The sequence below is a fragment of the Tachyglossus aculeatus genome, chromosome 13, assembly GCF_015852505.1.
Source record: "Tachyglossus aculeatus isolate mTacAcu1 chromosome 13, mTacAcu1.pri, whole genome shotgun sequence".
Lineage (NCBI taxonomy): Eukaryota > Metazoa > Chordata > Mammalia > Monotremata > Tachyglossidae > Tachyglossus > Tachyglossus aculeatus.
The window spans coordinates 22,834,102-22,850,712 of record NC_052078.1 but is presented as its reverse complement, the minus strand read 5'-3'; the positions used below and the strand labels follow the sequence as shown (position 1 = coordinate 22,850,712).

At 46.5% G+C, this 16,611-nt stretch overlaps 1 protein-coding gene and 1 non-coding gene across 5 annotated transcripts in view; both read left to right on the top strand.

Annotated features, from left to right (window-relative positions):
• Nucleotides 1–16,611, top strand: part of CACNB2 (calcium voltage-gated channel auxiliary subunit beta 2) — a 177,955-nt gene that overhangs the window by 137,360 nt on the left and 23,984 nt on the right. For all 4 annotated transcript variants that reach the window (XM_038755855.1, XM_038755854.1, XM_038755856.1 and 1 more), the window contains 2 exons: nt 6,470–6,592; nt 11,962–12,098. In XM_038755855.1, the coding sequence (XP_038611783.1) occupies nt 6,470–6,592; nt 11,962–12,098 (260 nt within the window). The remainder of the gene's footprint in view (nt 1–6,469; nt 6,593–11,961; nt 12,099–16,611) is intronic.
• LOC119936432 lies at nt 9,021–9,157 on the top strand. The gene has a single exon (XR_005453759.1). It is a non-coding gene; the product is annotated as a small nucleolar RNA SNORA7 (small nucleolar RNA).

Here is a 16,611-nt window from a genome sequence, read left to right as displayed (position 1 = left end):
AGGACTGTCTCTATATGTTGCCGACTTGTACTTCCCTAGAGCTTAGTACAGTGCTCTGCACACAGTAAGCGCTCAATGAATACGATTGAATGAATGAAAGAATAAATTTTTCGTGCTGTGCATTTCCCAACTAGCACTAAGCCTCAGAATTGAGAGGGTTTGTGAAATGCATTGCCTTGATTGCTGGGGTGAGCCGAAATGGGGCACTTACCAGCAGGGGTTGCCAATCAGGATATTTTCAAGGCATTTTCATTATCATTATTATTATGGTATTTGTTAAGCACTTACTATGTGCCAGGCACTGTGCTGATCGCCATGGTAGGTATAAGCTAATCAGGTTGAATAGGGTCCCTGTCCCGTTTAAGGCTCACAGTCTCAATCCCCATTTTACAGATGAGGTAACTGAGGCACAGAAAAGTGGCGTGACTTGCCCAAGGTCACACAGCAGCCCGCTGGCTCCCAGGCCTGTGATCTATCCACTAGGCCACAACTCTCCCTCCTCTCCACCCTACGGCAGCCATCCAAAGCATAAGCTTTCCTCTCATATCTCCCTTCCATTTCACTCTAATGTTTCTTGTTGTATCGCACTCTCCCCAGCGCTTAGTACAGTGCTCTGCTCGCAGTAAATACTCAATAAATACGATTGACTGACTGACTGACTCCAAGAAATAGCTCTTTTCTGTGTGAAGCCCTGCCAGGCAATAGAATCTGACCTCCCTCACCTCATTTGTATTTCACTCCCCAAGTGCTTAGTGCAGTGCTCGGCACCCAGTCGGTGCTCAATAAGTTCCATTCATTCATTCAATCATATTTATTGAGCACTTACTGTGTGCTTGATTGAGTCCTACCTTTTCATGTTTCATTGGTGTCCCACAGCTTCCTCTCCGTCTCCTGAAATTCCTCTCAAGGGCCTACAAATGCAGATGCCAAACTGAATGCCATCTTAGGCGACTTTAATATGTGCCCCCCGAAAGTCAGTTATTAAGAGGATGCTGTCAAGGACACTTACTAGAACTCCCCACCTCTCCCACTCGTCCGTGGCTAAAACATCCTCTGCCTGCTTGAAATTTACATTTCTTTCTCAGCAGGTTTGATCTTGATCCATTTGATATTTCCCTTTTGAATTTCTTATTAAAGGGATTGAAATTAAGTCCAATTTCAAATGGATTTCCCGTCTATCGAATTTCTCTTTGTTCTAAAGACATAGGAAAGAGCAGAAGTGGAAGCCTCTGGGAAAGAATCTTTTTTAAAAAGCTGGACACCCCTTCCTGGCTGCATCGTCATCATCAAAATGGTTCTTGTGAAGGGCTTACTATGTGCTAAGTGCTGGGACAGATACAAGTTAATTGGGGCAGACACAGTTCCTGCCTCAACTGGGGATTTCAGTCCCCGTAGGAGGGAGGAGAGGTGTTGAATCCTCAATTATAGATGAGGAAACTGAGTCCCAGAGCAGTCAAGTGACTTGCCCAAGGTCGCCGAGCCGTCTAGTGGTGGAGTCTGAATTAGAACCCAGGTCCTCTGATTCCCAGATCTGGGCTCTTTCCACTGCTTTCGGGTGCAAGGCTGCTTCTCCATTGGGAAGGCAGGAAACAGGGAGAGGTTTATAAATGGAGCATGATAAGGTGACTGGGAATCAGTATTTGGGGCTCTAATGATGGTATTAATAATGATAGTATTTGTTAAGCTCTTACTCTGTGTCAAGCACTGTTCTAAGCACTAGGGTAGATACCAGTTAATCAGGTTGGACACAGTCCCTGTCCCACATAGGGCTCGTGGTCTTAATCCCCATTTTACAGATGAGGGAACTGAGGCCCAGAGAAGTTGTGACTTAAGGGCCAAGGTGGCCTCTAGACTGTAAGCTCATTATGGGCATGGACCGTATCTGCTAATTCTGTTGGATTGTACTGTCGCAAGCACCTAGTACAGTGTTCTGCACCTCGGAAGCGTTCAGAAAATACCACCAATTGATTGACTGAGTACATATGGGCATCCCAGGAGTGCTTGGCACTGCGCTGGATGCTTTAGTATCCAATAAAGGGGACGTGACTTTCCTGATTGATTCAAACCCCCAGGCCTCCTGTACGTAAGTAAATCCCACCTTTCATCCTGTGCTTTCTCATGTGGAGTCTGACCTTCCGATTCACGATGTGGGAAGTTTTCAATTTACATCTTACAGGCCAAGATTCTGCCCCGAACCTAATGGTGGTGGGGAGAGGGTGGGGAGGAGGTTGGATTCACGGATTTAATGTCCCCAAAGGGGCTTCTGGGGGAAGGTGGATCTCTAACGGAGAGGATGGGTGCTAAAGAGTTCAGTGCCAATCTTCCACCCAGCTGTGGGGGCCATGGTCAGGGGCACATTACCAGTCTGGCTGGATTTCTGGTGTAAGCCAGGAATGGCAGTGGCCAGGGTCTCGGATTCTCACTCTACTGTTCCCGCTTTGGCCCTTGACAATGGAAAAGACTCATTTTAATAAGCTTTTAGGAATCCCAGGCTTGACTGCATTATTTTGACCGTTCTTCTCACTGGCCCGACCTAGATTTATCTCTCTCATGGTGGGAACAGGGGCAGTGGATGACTTCCTAGACTCCTCCTCCACCTTTCCCTTCTCCTTCCCCCTCTCCTTCCCCCTCCTAACCCATCTTCTAGACTGTGAGCCCACTGTTGGGTAGGGACTGTCTCTATATGTTGCCAATTTCTACTCCCCAAGCGCTTAATACAGTGCTTTGCACACAGTAAGCGCTCAATAAATACGATTGATTGATTGATTGATCTTCTCCTCTTCCATTTCCTCTTCTCCCTATTCCTCCTCTCCCTCTTCCCCACCACTTTTCTCCTTTTCTTTTTCCCCCTCCTCCCCTTCCCCTCTTCCCTCTCCCCCCGCCACCCACCCTACGATCCACAGCCGAACACCGCAAGAATTTGACCTCCTGCAGGGTCAGTGGGAGGAGGAAGGGAAGCCAAAAATTTTGTATCGAAAAAGTCAAAAGGAATTGACGGATAAACTTCTTCTGAATCCCTAGTTGAAATTCTGTGAAGGATTAATATCGAGAGAGGGATTGATTAGTGTCTTTCAAAAAAAGTTTGAAAGAACTCAGGGTTCATAGGTGTGGTGTTCAATCAGTGGTATTTATTGAGCGCTTACAGCATGCAGAGAAGCAGCATGGCTCAGTGGAAAGTCAGAGGTCATGAGTTCTAATCCAGGCTCCGCCGTTTCTCAGCTGTGTGACCTTGGACAAGTCACTCAACTTCTCTGGGCCTCAGTTTCCTCATCTGTAAAATGGGGATGAAGACTGTAAGCCCTACCTGGGACAACCTGATTACCTGTACATATCTATTCTATTTATTTTATTTTGTTAGTATGTTTGGTTTTGTTCTCTGTCTTCCCCTTTTAGACTGTGAGCCCACTGTTGGGTAGGGACTGTCTCTATATGTTGCCAATTTGTACTTCCCAAGTACTTAGTACAGTGCTCTGCACATAGTAAGCACTCAATAAATACGATTGATGATGATGATGATGATACCCCAGCGCTTAGAACAGTTGGCACCTAGTAAGCGCTTAACAAATAGCAACATTATTTATTATTATCATTATTATTATTTATTACTGTACTAAGCACTTGGGAGAGTCCAGTACTCCAACAGAGTCGGTGACCCGTTCCTGATCCACAGTGAACTGTCAGCCTAGAGAGGGGAGGCCGACATTAATATAAATAAAATTACAGATCTGTACATAAATACCAGGGGGCTGAGGATGGAGTGAATACCAAATGCCCAAAGGGACTACAGATTTTAGGAGTAGATTTTGTTTCGTGGTTTTCTAACAGGTGAGTCAATTGGTACTTTTCTGTGAACAGCATCTTGGCAAGTACCCCACTGGGGGACCTTCGAGACGAGCTGGCTCTCCCGCAGCCGGCCCGGTGCGTTTGTGTTTTTTATGGTATTTGTTACGTGCTTACTATGTGCCAGTTACTGTATTAAACGCTAGGGTAGATACAAGCCCGGTGTGGGCAGGGATTTCCTCTCATTACTGCTGAATTGTACCTTCCAAGCACTTAGTGGCTTGGAAAGCCACAGAGAAGCAGCGTGGTTCAGTGGAAAGAGCGTGGGCTTGGGAGTCAGAGGTCATGGGTTCGAATCCCGGCTCAACCACTTTGCAGCTGTGTGACCTTGGGCAAGTCACTTCTCTGCGCCTCAGTTACTTCATCTGCAAAATGGGGGTTAAGACTGTGAGCCCCACGTGGGACAACCTGATCACCTTGTATCCCCCCCTCAGTGCTTAGAACAGTGCTTCACACATAGTGCTTAACAAGTACCATTATTATTATTATTATTAGTGCAGTGCTCTGCACACAGTAAGCGCTCAATAAATACGACTGAATGAATGAGTAATCAGGTTGGACACAGTCCCCACATGGGGCTCACAGTCTCAAATCCCATTTTACAGGTGAGGTAACTGAGGGCCAGAGAAGAGAAGTGACTTGCCCAAGGTCACCCAGCTGACAGGTGACTGAAGCAGGGTCTGTTTATTGTCACAGTTTACTCTCCCAAGCACTTAGTGCCGTGCTTTGCATACACTAAGCACTCATTAGCTACAATTGATTGAATGAATGAGTGAAGTGGCAGAATTGGGATTAGAACCCAGGTCCTTCTGACTCTCGGGCCTGGACTCTACCCACTAGGCCATGCTGCTTTATCTTTACGCTGCATTACTAGGAGCTTGTGAGAGTGCAGCCTGGCCCAGTGGCTGGAGCCTGGTCCTGGGAGTCAGAATCAATCGATCAATCAATCAATCGTATTTATTGAGCGCTTACTGTGTGCAGAACACTGTACTAAGCGCTTGGGAAGTCCAAGTTGGTAACATATAGAGACGGTCCCTACCCAACAGTGGGCTCACAGTCTAAAAGGTGGAGACAGAGAACAAAACCAAGCATACTAACAAAATAAAATAAATAGAATAGATATATACAAGTAAAATAAATAAATAAATAAATAAATAAATAGAGTAATAAATATGTACAAATATATACACATCTGCAGGTGCTGTGGGGAAGGGAAGGAGGTAAGGATGGGGGGGATGGAGAGGGGACCTGGGTTCTAATTCTGTTCCTCACATGTCTGCTGTGTGACTTTGGGCCAGTCCCTTTACTTCTCTAGGCCTCAGTCCCTTCATCTGTAAAAGGGGGATTAATATTTGAGTTTGAGCCCCATGTGGGATAGGAACTGCGTCCAACCTGACTAGATTGTATCTGTGTCCACCAACTCTGTTGTAGTTTACTCTCCCAAGCACTTAGCACAGTGCTCTGCACACAGTAAACACTCAATAAATACAATCAATCGATTGAGTGGTTATCTACCCCCAGCGCTAAGTACAGTGCTGTGCACACAGTAAGCACTTAATAAACGTGATTGATCAATTGACCGATTACCTACCCCCAGCGCTTAGTACAGTGCTCTGCACACAGTAAGCACTTAGAGAAGCAGCATGGCTCAGTGGAAAGAGCCCGGGCTTTGGAGTCAGTGGTCATGGGTTCAAATCCCGGCTCCCCCAATTGTCAGCTGTGTGACTTCGGGCAAGTCACTTAACTTCTCTGAGCCTCAGTTACCTCATCTGTAAAATGAGGATTGACTGTGAGCCCCCCGTGGGACAACCTGATCACCTTGTATCCCCCCCAGTGCTTAGAACAGTGCTTTGCACATAGTAAGCGCTTAATAAATGCCATTATTATTATTATTATTATTAAATGATAAATATGATTGATCGATTGAGTGATTATCTACCCCCAGCACTTAGTTCAGTGCTCCGCACACAGTAAGCACTTAATAAACATGACTGATCGATTGACCGATTACCCCCAGCGCTTTGTACAGTGCTCTGCACACAGTAAACACTTAATAAATACAATTCATTAGTTGACCGATTACCTGCCCTCAGTGCTTAGTACAGTGCTCTGCACCCAGTAAGCACTTAATAAATACAGTTGATCAGTTGACTGATTATCTGCCCTCAGCGCTCAGTTCAGTGCTCTGCACACAGTAAACAGTTAATAAATACAATTGATCAGTTGACTGATTATCTGCCCTCAGTGCTCAGCTTGGTGCTCTGCACACAGTAAACACTTAATAAATAAAATTGATCAGTTGACTGATTATCTGACCTCAGCGCTTAGTACAGTGTTCTGGACACAGTAAGCACTTAATACATACAATTGATAAATTGACCGATTATCTGCCTCCAGGTATCAGTACCATGCTCTGCACATAGTAAGCTCTCAGTAAATAGGATTGACTGCCTGATAATCCATCCCCAGCGCTTAGTTCAGTACCTGACACACAGTAAGTCCTTCACAAATGCTATTTAAAAAGAAACCAAAAAGTGAAGTAAAACCAAAAAGTGAAGTATGACAGAGTCAGCAGACGTGTCCCCCGCGCAGCCCCCCGCTAACCCTCCGTGTCTCTTTTCCTCCTCAGTCCAAACCCGTTGCCTTTGCCGTGCGGACCAACGTCAGCTATAGCGCAGCCCACGATGACGACGTCCCTGTCCCGGGTATGGCCATCTCGTTCGAAGCGAAAGATTTTCTTCACGTTAAAGAAGTAAGGGAAAATCCCGTTGCCAGTCCAAACCCCGCCGGGGCTCTTCTGGTACCCCCCAACCCCAGAACGAGTCATTCTTCCCCTCCCGCTCATGCCTCAGCTGACGGCTTGGCCAGACTGGTACCAGCCAGCTGGGGGGGACTGGAGAATTTTCTCTTGGAAAAGGGCTTTAGAAAATTTTCTTTGTAGTAATAATAGTAAGTGCGGTATCTGTCATGGGCTTACTGTGTGCCAGACACTGTACTAAGCCCTGGGATAGATACCAGGTCATCATTTTGGATGCAGCCCCCGTCCGGTGAGGGGCTCACAGCCTAGAAGAGAAGGAGAACAGGTATTGACCCCCCATTTTACAGATGAGGAAACTGAGGCATGGAGAAGTTTAAGCGACTTGACTCCTCCCTAGACCCCCCCAGCTCCCTCCTGGTATCGCCCAGTCTCCCTCCTATCGTTCCTCTCCAAACTCGAGCGAGTTGTCTACGCCCGCTGTCTCAAGTCCTCTCCTCCAATTCTCTTCTTGACCCCCTCCAGTCTGGCTTCCATCCCCTTCTGGTCACCGAAACCATCCTCTCAGAGGTCATCGATGACCTCTTTTCTTGCCAAATCCAGTGGTCTCTTCTCCATCCTAATCCTCTCCGTCTCTCAGATGCCTTTGACATTCTCCTGGGAACATTATCCAGCTTTGGCTTCACCGACACTGTCCTCTCCTGTTCTCCTCCCATCTCTCTGGCCACTCAGTCTCTTTCACGGGCTCTTCCTCTACCTCCCACCCACTAACTATGGGGGTCCCTCTAGATTCAGTTCCCGAACCCCTTCTCATCTCCATCTACACTCACTCTCTTGAAGAATTAACCTCTCTTGAAGAATCTCTGCTCCATTGTCCCTTCTCTCCCTCTCAGAAGTAATAATTATGGTATTTGTTAAGCACTTACTATGTGCCAGGCATTGTACTAAGCCCTGGGCACTGTCCTAAACGTTGGAAATGCTTTGGGTCCAGCCACAGCTGCCTGTGATAATGGCTAGCAGGCGAGTCTCCAGGTGGCCAATATTAGCAGGAAGCTGGGCTTGAGGTGATGTGTAATTTTATTTTTAAATGGTATTTATTAAGCACTTACTATGTGCCAGGCACTATACCAAGCGCTGGGGTAGATAGAAGGTAATCGGGTTGGACGCAGTACTTGTCCCACATCATCATCATCAATCGTATTTATTGAGTGTTTACTGTGTGCAGAGCACTGTACTAAGCGCTTGGGAAGTACAGGGGGCTCACAGTCTGAATCCCCATTTTACAGATGAGCTGAGGCACAGAGAAGTTAAGTCACTTGGCCAGGGTCACACAGCAAACAAGAGGTGGATCCGGGATTAGAGTCCACATCCTCTGGCTCCCAAACACCCAGGTTTTTTCCAGTAGGCCACGCCGTTTGGCTAATAGATCTCTCCAAGCACTTTGCCACTCGACAAAGACATTCAGTTCAGCTCCCTGCTCAATATAGGGATTGCCACTGTTGAATTGAAGAAAATATTAGGACCAGTAGTTGTGATCATATTGATTAAAAAATTACCGTGGTATTTGTTGAGCACTTATGCGCCAAACCCTGTACTAAACTCTGGGGTAGATCGGATCGGATACAGTCCCTACCTCAATATGGGGCTCTACAGTCTAAGATGGAGGGAAAATAGGTGTTGCTTACTGTGTGCAGAGCACTGTACTAAGCAGTGGGAGAGAATATCCAGGATGGGAATTGGAAACTGGAGAAAATCTAACTTTAATTCACTCCTGCCTTTGAGTAGCCACCCAGGCGATACTCTACTGAGCCTGGTTTCCTGCGTGAAGGAAAACATTATTCTTGTGTTTTCTTGGGAGACCAACGTCTAAAGCGGCTTTTAAATAGCCTTGTTTGGAGCCTGTCCTTCCTTGGAAATTAGGGTCCGGTCCATCAAGGCTCACTAAAGTTCATTTAAACAAGAAAAACTCAAATACGTCATTGAGGAAGCATGTATAGACAGGTTGATACCGGTGGAGAGAAAGAAGCGGTAGCCAAGACGGAGTGTGGCTTTAGAATTTATTTTCACGTTTATTCGTTGTTCAGAAAGCCTAGGGAATTTCAGGTCTGTCGTTTGATTGTTTTTCTGGCTTGTACTTTCTTTCCATCCCTTCCTGAAAGGCTGAGGGAGAGAGCTGTCTCGGTGACTTGTCTGAGATTTGAGGTTCAAAGAGGGGCTTTGAAGTGTTAATGACAGAGATGCTAGAGAGAAAGGATCTATTTTCCAGCCGGCTAAGACGGACGGGATAAACGGGGAAAAGACTGTATTTAGGGATGAGGACAGAGGGACGCTTCTATTTGTAGGCCAATCTTCTCCACTGCCTCCAGCCTATAATTCTCATCTCTTGCTAACGGCAAGGCTATTTATTAAACACTAGACTCTGCGCCCCCTCTCAGGGTAGCACCTGGAGAGTTTCCAGGACTTTACCAGACTCAACTGTAGGAGGGAGATTCAGCGGAGGCCTACCTATTCCATTCCTAGCTTGGCCAGTGGCTAGTGAGTGGAAGGTAATCTGCTACAAGTCAAAACTCATCTGTGCTGGGCAGCAGCAGCACAGGAGAGAGTCGAGGGTGGAAACTTGAGTTTACTGTAAGCCCGTTGCTAGGTAGGGACCATCTCTATATGTTGCCAATTTGTACTTCCCAAGCGCTTAGTCCAGTGCTCTGCACACAGTAAGCGCTCAATAAATACGACTGAATGAATGAATGAAAAGCATCAACTTTGAACATTATAATTAATCGATTAATTATGGTATTCAACTGCGGTGCTAAGCGCTTACTACGGGATAAGCACTGTTCTAAGCACTAGAGTAGATCCAGGTGAATCAGGTTAGACACAGTCCCTGTCCCAAGTGGGGCTCACAGTCTTAATCCTCATTTTACAGGTGAGGTAACTGAGGCTCAAAGAAAAGTGACATGTCCAATGTCACACAGCAGACAGGTGGCAGAACTGGCGTTGGAACCTAAATTAGATGTCTCTCCTCTCCCTTCGATCCCCTGGTCACTCTGCTGACCAATAATAATAATAATAATAATAATAATAATAATGGCATTTATTAAACGCTTACTATGTGCAAAGCACTGTTCTAAGCGCTAGGGAGGTTACAAGGTGATCAGGTTGTCCCAAGCAGGGCTCACGGTTTTAATCCCCATTTTACAGATGAGGTAACTGAGGCATAGAGAAGTTAAGTGAGTTGCCCAAAGTCACACAGCTGACAGCAGAGCTGGGATTTGAACCCATGACCTCTGACTCCAAAGCCCGTGGTCTTTCCACCGAGCCACACTGCTTCTCAGTGTGGCTAGAGAAGACCAGATCTCCTAGAGGAGACTAGATCTCCCTACTCCTCCAAAACCTCCAGAGGTTTCCCGTTTTCTCTCTACATTCATATTCCTATTAATATGCCTCCCCCTCTAGCCTGCGAACTGATTATGGGCAGAGAACTTATCTGCTAGTTCTGCCGTACTGTACTCTCCCAGGCTGTTGGAACAGTGCTCTGCACATAGTAAGTGCTCAGTAAATACCATTAATTGATTGATTGCATAAAGCAGAAGCTTCTGGCTCTTGGCTTTAAGGTGTTCAGTCAATTCTCTCCTGAATTATCCACTCTTTTTTCCCCACTTCACCCCGGCCTGCTCTCTTCATTCTTCTCAGTTTCACCTACTTCCCATTCCTCAGTCTTGTCTCTCCTGCTTTTGATCTCCGGTTTCTCCCAACCCTCTGCATGGAACTCCTTTCCCGTTCAAATCCACCAGGCCACACCTCTCCCTGCTTCTGAGATCTCGTCAGTGTGACCTGGTGGAAAGAGCAAGGGCCTGGGAGTTGGAGGATCTGGGTTCTAATCCTGATTTGTGTGACCTTGGGCAAGTCACCTCACTTCTCTGGGCCTCAGTTACCTCATCTGTAAAATGGGGATTCAATACCCGTTCTCCCTCCTTCTTAGACTGTGAGTCCCACTGTGGGACGGGGGCTGTGTCTCATCTGATCATCCTGATTCTACTCCAATGCTTAGAATGATGCTTGACACATAGTAAGTATTTTATTGGTATTATTATTATTACTATGATTATTATTAGTATATCTCCTCCAGGAAGCCATCCCCAATTGATTTCTCCTATCCCCACCTATTATCTCCTTGTTCTCTTGTGAGCAGTTTTGCACTACGTAATGCCCTCCTCCTCAAATCCACCAGACAAAAGAAGCAGCGTGGCTCAAGGGAAAGAGCATGGGCTTTGGAGTCAGAGGTCATGGGTTCCAATCCCAGCTCCACCAATTGTCAGCTGTGTGACCTTGGGCAAGTCACTTAGCTTCTCTGTGCCTCAGTTACCTAATCTGTAAAATGGGGATTAAGACTGTGAGCCCCCTGTGGGGCAACTTGATCACCTTGTAACCTCTCCAGTGCTTAGAACAGTGCTTTGCACATAGTAAGTGCTTAATAAATGCCATTATTATTATTATTCTCCCGGTTTCAAAGCCTTATGAAGGCACAACTCTTCCATGAAGCCTTCCCAAACTAAGCCCCCCTCCTTTCTTCTTTTCCCACTCCCTTCTGCATCACTCCAAGTTGCTCCCTTGGTTCTTCCCTCCCCCCAGTCCCACAACACTTACGTACACATCTGTAACATTTATTTGTACTGTTGTCTGTCTCACCCCGTCTAGACTGTAAACTCGTTGTGAGCAGGGAATGGGTCTGTTTATTGTTGTATTACTCTCTCAAGCACTTAGTCCAGTGCTCTGCACATAGTAAGCACTCAATAAGTATGATTGAACGGACGAATGAATGAAATACTCAAAACTCCGCAAAGTACTTCTGTTTGTTTCAGCAGTAATTTTTGTTAAATTTGTTTAAGCCTTTTTGCTTAAGCAGAAAGTCATTTATGTATGACTCTTTCCTTCTTTTCCTGTCTTTAAATGATTGTATTGTCTACCTCTCCTGCTAGATTGCAAGCTTCTGTAGGGCAGGGACCATGTCTACCAATTTCTTTATTGGTAAAGAAATTACACCCAAATACTCCCTTCAGGGCTCCGTTCACAGTATACTCTCAATAAATACAATTAATGGATCCCCGCCCTCGGGGCATTTAAAACCTAATGGGAAAGCTCATATGCAGAAAGTGACTAATTCAAAAAATGTCTACAAAGGTACTTTCATTTTTTGCCATGTATTTTGAAATGTATCCTTTGTGATTTCTAAGGATTTGTTCGTGGCCATAATGTCCTACCGAAAAACTGTTCTTTCAAAGTGTCTGCTTATTAAAAGAATGTTAACTTGAGGCTTTAACTGAACATGATGATATTGCCATTCATTGTTTCTATCTGTGTATCCCTAGAAATTTAACAATGACTGGTGGATAGGACGCTTGGTCAAAGAAAGCTGTGAAATAGGATTCATTCCAAGTCCAGTCAAATTAGAAAACATGCGACTTCAACATGAACAAAGAGCGAAACAAGGAAAATTTTACTCCAGGTACGTAAAAAAAAATGAAAAACATATATTAGTTGTGAACGTACCCGCGGTCGTTTGCTGTAGAGTCGAAGTTGTGTAAACTTGGTGTCGTGATGGCCTCCGGTAGCGATGAAACCCTTAGGATTTCCATTTCCTCTTGTGTCCAGGCAGTTTGCCAGTATCAATGAAAGCCAATCCCCAGTCTTTCCAAATGTGCAGTAGTGGGAAGACAGGATGGACAGTCAATCAATCAGTGGTATTTATTGAGCGCTTACTGTGTGCAGAGCGCTTAGGGGAGTGCAGTGTAGCAGAGCCGGTAGGCACATTCCCTGCCCACAGCGATGGTTAACCATCCGTGACATAGTCTCTGAACGCCACAGACCCCGTGAGCTATAATTGTGGTATTTGTTCAATGCTTGTGCCAAGCACTGTCCTAAGCACTCGGGTAGATGGAAGGTCATAAGAGCTACCTGGATGTATTAATAATAATAATGTTGGCATTTGTTAAGCGCTTACTATGTGCAAAGCACTGTTCTAAGCTCTGGGGGGATACAAGATGATCAGGTTGTCCTACATGGGGCTCACAGTCTTAATCCCCATCTTACAGATGAGGTAACTGAGGCTCAGAGAAGTTAAGTGACTTGCCCAAGGTCACACAGCAGACATGTGGTGGAGCCGGGATTTGAACCCCTGACTCCAAAGCCTGTGGTCTTTCCACTGAACCACAAACCTTTTTCCCAGCCTCAGATTCTCCCCCCAACCCCTGAAAAAGCCGCATTAACTCCCAAACCTGGACCCCGAGATTAAAGTCGGAAGGTCGTGGGCAGCGGAGAATCAGAAGGCTCCTTCCCAAGAGGGTCTGGAGTCCATTCCCTGCTCCACGGCCCTATCGTTCCCAGTCCCCCCTAGAGAAGCAGCATGGCCTAGTGGATAGAACGCAGGCTTGGGAGTCAGAAGGACCTGGGTTCTAATCCCGGCTCCGCCACTAGTCTCCCGCCTGACCTTGGGCAAGTCTAGTCACCATCATCATCGTTCCCTGCCCTCAAGGAGCCTACAGACTAGGAGAGAAGATGTTGAGCTCGCCTTCTAGACTGTAAGCTCACTTTGGGGAGGGAACGGGTCTGCTAATTTGCTTATGTTGGACTCCCTCAAGCGCTTAGTGCAGTGTTCTGCTCATAGTGAGCACTCAATAAATCCCACTGATTGATTGATTGAGCCCAGAAAAGTAGAGACATAGTTGGCAGAGTTCAAACTGAGAGGCCTTGGACCACACATTCCATGATCTTGGATCCAGATCTACCATCCAGGAGTTAAGTCCAGTCTTTTTTATTTATTTTTTTTAATGAAACTTTTCAAGTGCAGTCATTCATTCATTCAATCATATTTACTGAGCACTTACTGTGTGCAGAGCACTGAACTAAGCGCTTGGGAAGTACAATTCAGCAACAAATAGAGAGAATCCCTGCCCACAATGGGCTCACAAACTAAGTACTTATGATGGGCCAGGCACTGAATTAAGCACTGGGGTAGATACAAGCGAATCAGATTGGACACAGTCCATGGCCCACATGGAGCTCACAGCTTTCATCCCCGTTTTACAGATGAGGGAACCGAGGCCCAGAGAAGTGAGGTGACTTGCCCAAGGTCACACAGCAGACAACTGGCAGGACTGGGATTAGAACCAAGGTCCTTCTGGCTCCCTAGGCCACACTGCTTCTCTCAAAGCAGTGTAATAATAATAATGGTATTTGTTAAGCACTTACTATGCGCCAGGCATTGTTCCACGAGGGGATCTTTAGCCGTTATTCATCAATCGTGTTTATTGAGCGCTTACTGTGTGCAGAGCACTGTACTAAGCGCTTATTCCTGTGTCACGGCACTTATTTCCTGAAGGGCGCATATTGTAGTGGCAGCCCTTAATGTTAAATTCAGCCACGCAGGGTTTAGGACATAGGTGTAAGTTCCTTGAGGGCAGGGATCGTGTCTAGCAGCTCTACGCATAGTACAATGTTTTCCCCACAATAAATCAATCAATGGTATTTATGTATTTATTACTGTATTTATTCAGTAAGCACTTAACAAGTACCTTAAAAAAAAAGTGGCAGAGCTGGGATTAGAACCCAGGTCTTTTGACACCCAGGCCCTTGCTCTTCCCACTAGGCCACCCTGCTTCAGGGCGAACCCCCCATTTCCCCCCCACCCCCATTTGGCATCCCCATCCACTGCGTTTGGACTGCTCTGTCTGGGTCACAACCTCCCAATTCTCGAATACTTTACAACCTTTTTACTGAGTCCAGAGAGAATGCAAAACAAACAGGTTCAGTCTTCAACCGAGATGGGACTCTGTTCTTTTTTAAAAACTTAACTTCTCGAAAGAAATGTTTTGGTCTGGACGGTGCTATGGCCTGGCTTCACGTCCCAGCTGCTGGCCCGTAAATACTGCATTTCAACAGTACGGCGCGTTGGATGGGGTGAATTTAGGAGAGACTCCCAGAGTAGCTCTTGGAGCTTCGGAAGAGTTCCTGGACCCCTCTAATAAAGAGACATCAAAGAGGGGTCAGGTCTGGCCAGCCCTTGATGGTCAACATAGTCACAGCACAGATAACCTTTGGGCCCTTTGATCCGTGTGAGTCGTTCGATAGTATATACTGAGCGCTTACTGTGTGCAGAGCATTGTTCTGAGCGCTTGGGAGAGTACATTACAACAGAGTTGGTATTCATTCATTCAGTCGTATTTATTGAGCACTTACTGTGTGCAGAGCACTGTACTGAGCACTTGGGAGAGTACTATAGCACAATAAACAGACACATTCCCTGCCCGCAACAAGTTTACAGTCTAGAGGGAGGAGACAAAAAAATGAAATAAAGGAAATTTGCAGAGTAGAAAGATACGTACGTTAGTGTTGTATGGGTGACTAGGCCTGAGAGTCTGTTGGTTGTGGGTTCTAATCCCGGCTCCGCCACTTGTCTGCTCCGTGACCTTGGGCAAGTCATTTCACTTCTCTGGGCCTCAGTTTCCTCATCTGCAAAATGGGGATGGAGACTGTGAGCCCCACGTGGAACAGGGACTGTGTCCAACCCAATTTGCGTGTTTGCATCCCAGCGCTTAGTTCAGTGCCCGGCACACAGTAAGCGCTTAACAAATACCGGAATTATCATTATTATTAGCAAGGATTTAAGGGGTGTGCACAGCCCAGGGCAGAGGTGACACAGAGGAGGGAGGGGAAATAAGGGCTTAGTCAGGGAAGGCCTCTAGGAAGAGATGCAATCTTAGGAGGGATCTGAAGGTGAGGAGTGTGGTGGGCTGTCGGATAGGATGGGAAAGGAGATTCCAGACCTAAGGAAGAATGTGGGCAAAGGGTAGGTGGCAAGATAGACGAGCTGGAGATACAGAAAGCAGGCGGTTTTAGAGGAGCAAATTTTGTGGGCTGGGTTGTAATAGTAAGGTAAGGTAAGGTAGGAGGGTGCCACCTGGTTGAGTGCTTCAAAGCCAGTGGTAAGGAGATTCTGTTTGATGTAGAGGTAGATGAGTGACCATTGGAGGTTTTCGAAGAATGGGCAGATGTGGACTGAATGGCTTTTTAGGAAAAATTGCAGCAGAGCCAAGGGGAGAGACAGAGGCAAGGAGGTCAGCAAGGAGGCTGAATCAGTGGTCAAGGTGGGAGATAATAAGGGGTAGGGTGGCTGTGGAAGCAGAAAGTATGGATTCTAGAGATGTTGTGAAGGTAGAACCGACCAAATTTGACATCGGATGTGTGGGTTGAATGAAGGAGACGAGTTGAAGTTACAGGCTTGTGAGACAGGAAGGATGGTAGTTTGTCTACAGTGAGGGAGAGTCAGCGGGAGGATAGGGTTTGGGTGGGAAGGAGGAGTTCTGTTTTGGACATGCTAAGTTGGAGGTGACGGTGGGATGTCCTGAAGGCAGGAGGAAATAGACTACAGAGAAGGAGAGAAATCAGGGCTGGAGATGGAGACTTGGGAATCATCCTCAGAGAGGTGGCAGTTGAAGCCGCGGGAGGGGATGACTTCTCCAAGGGAGTGGGTGTAGATGGACAGTAAAAGAGGACCCAGAACTGAACCTTGAGGGACCCCCACAGTGAGGGGGTTGGAAGCAGAGGAGAAGCCCGTGAAAGAGACGGAGAATGAGCGGCCAGAGAGATAAGAGGAGAACCAGGAGAGGACAGAATCAGGGAAGCCATGATTAGATCATGTTTCCAGGAGAAGGGACTGGCCCAAAGTGTCGAAGGCAGCTGAGAGGTCGAGAAAGATCAAGATGGAGTGGAGGCCGTTGGATTTGGCAAGAAGGAGATCACTGGTGACCTTCGAGAGTGTGGCTTCTGTGGAGTGAAGGGGAAAGAAGCCAGATTGGAGGGGATTCAAGGAGAGAATCAGAGGAAAGGAAATGGAGGAGGTGTGTGGCCAGATCATTAGGGTCAATAAGGCATTGTTGCCCAGCAGAGGAGAACCTGACCCCTACAGTAGGGCAGAACTGCTCATTGAGATAATAATAATAATGGTGGTATTTGTTAAGTGC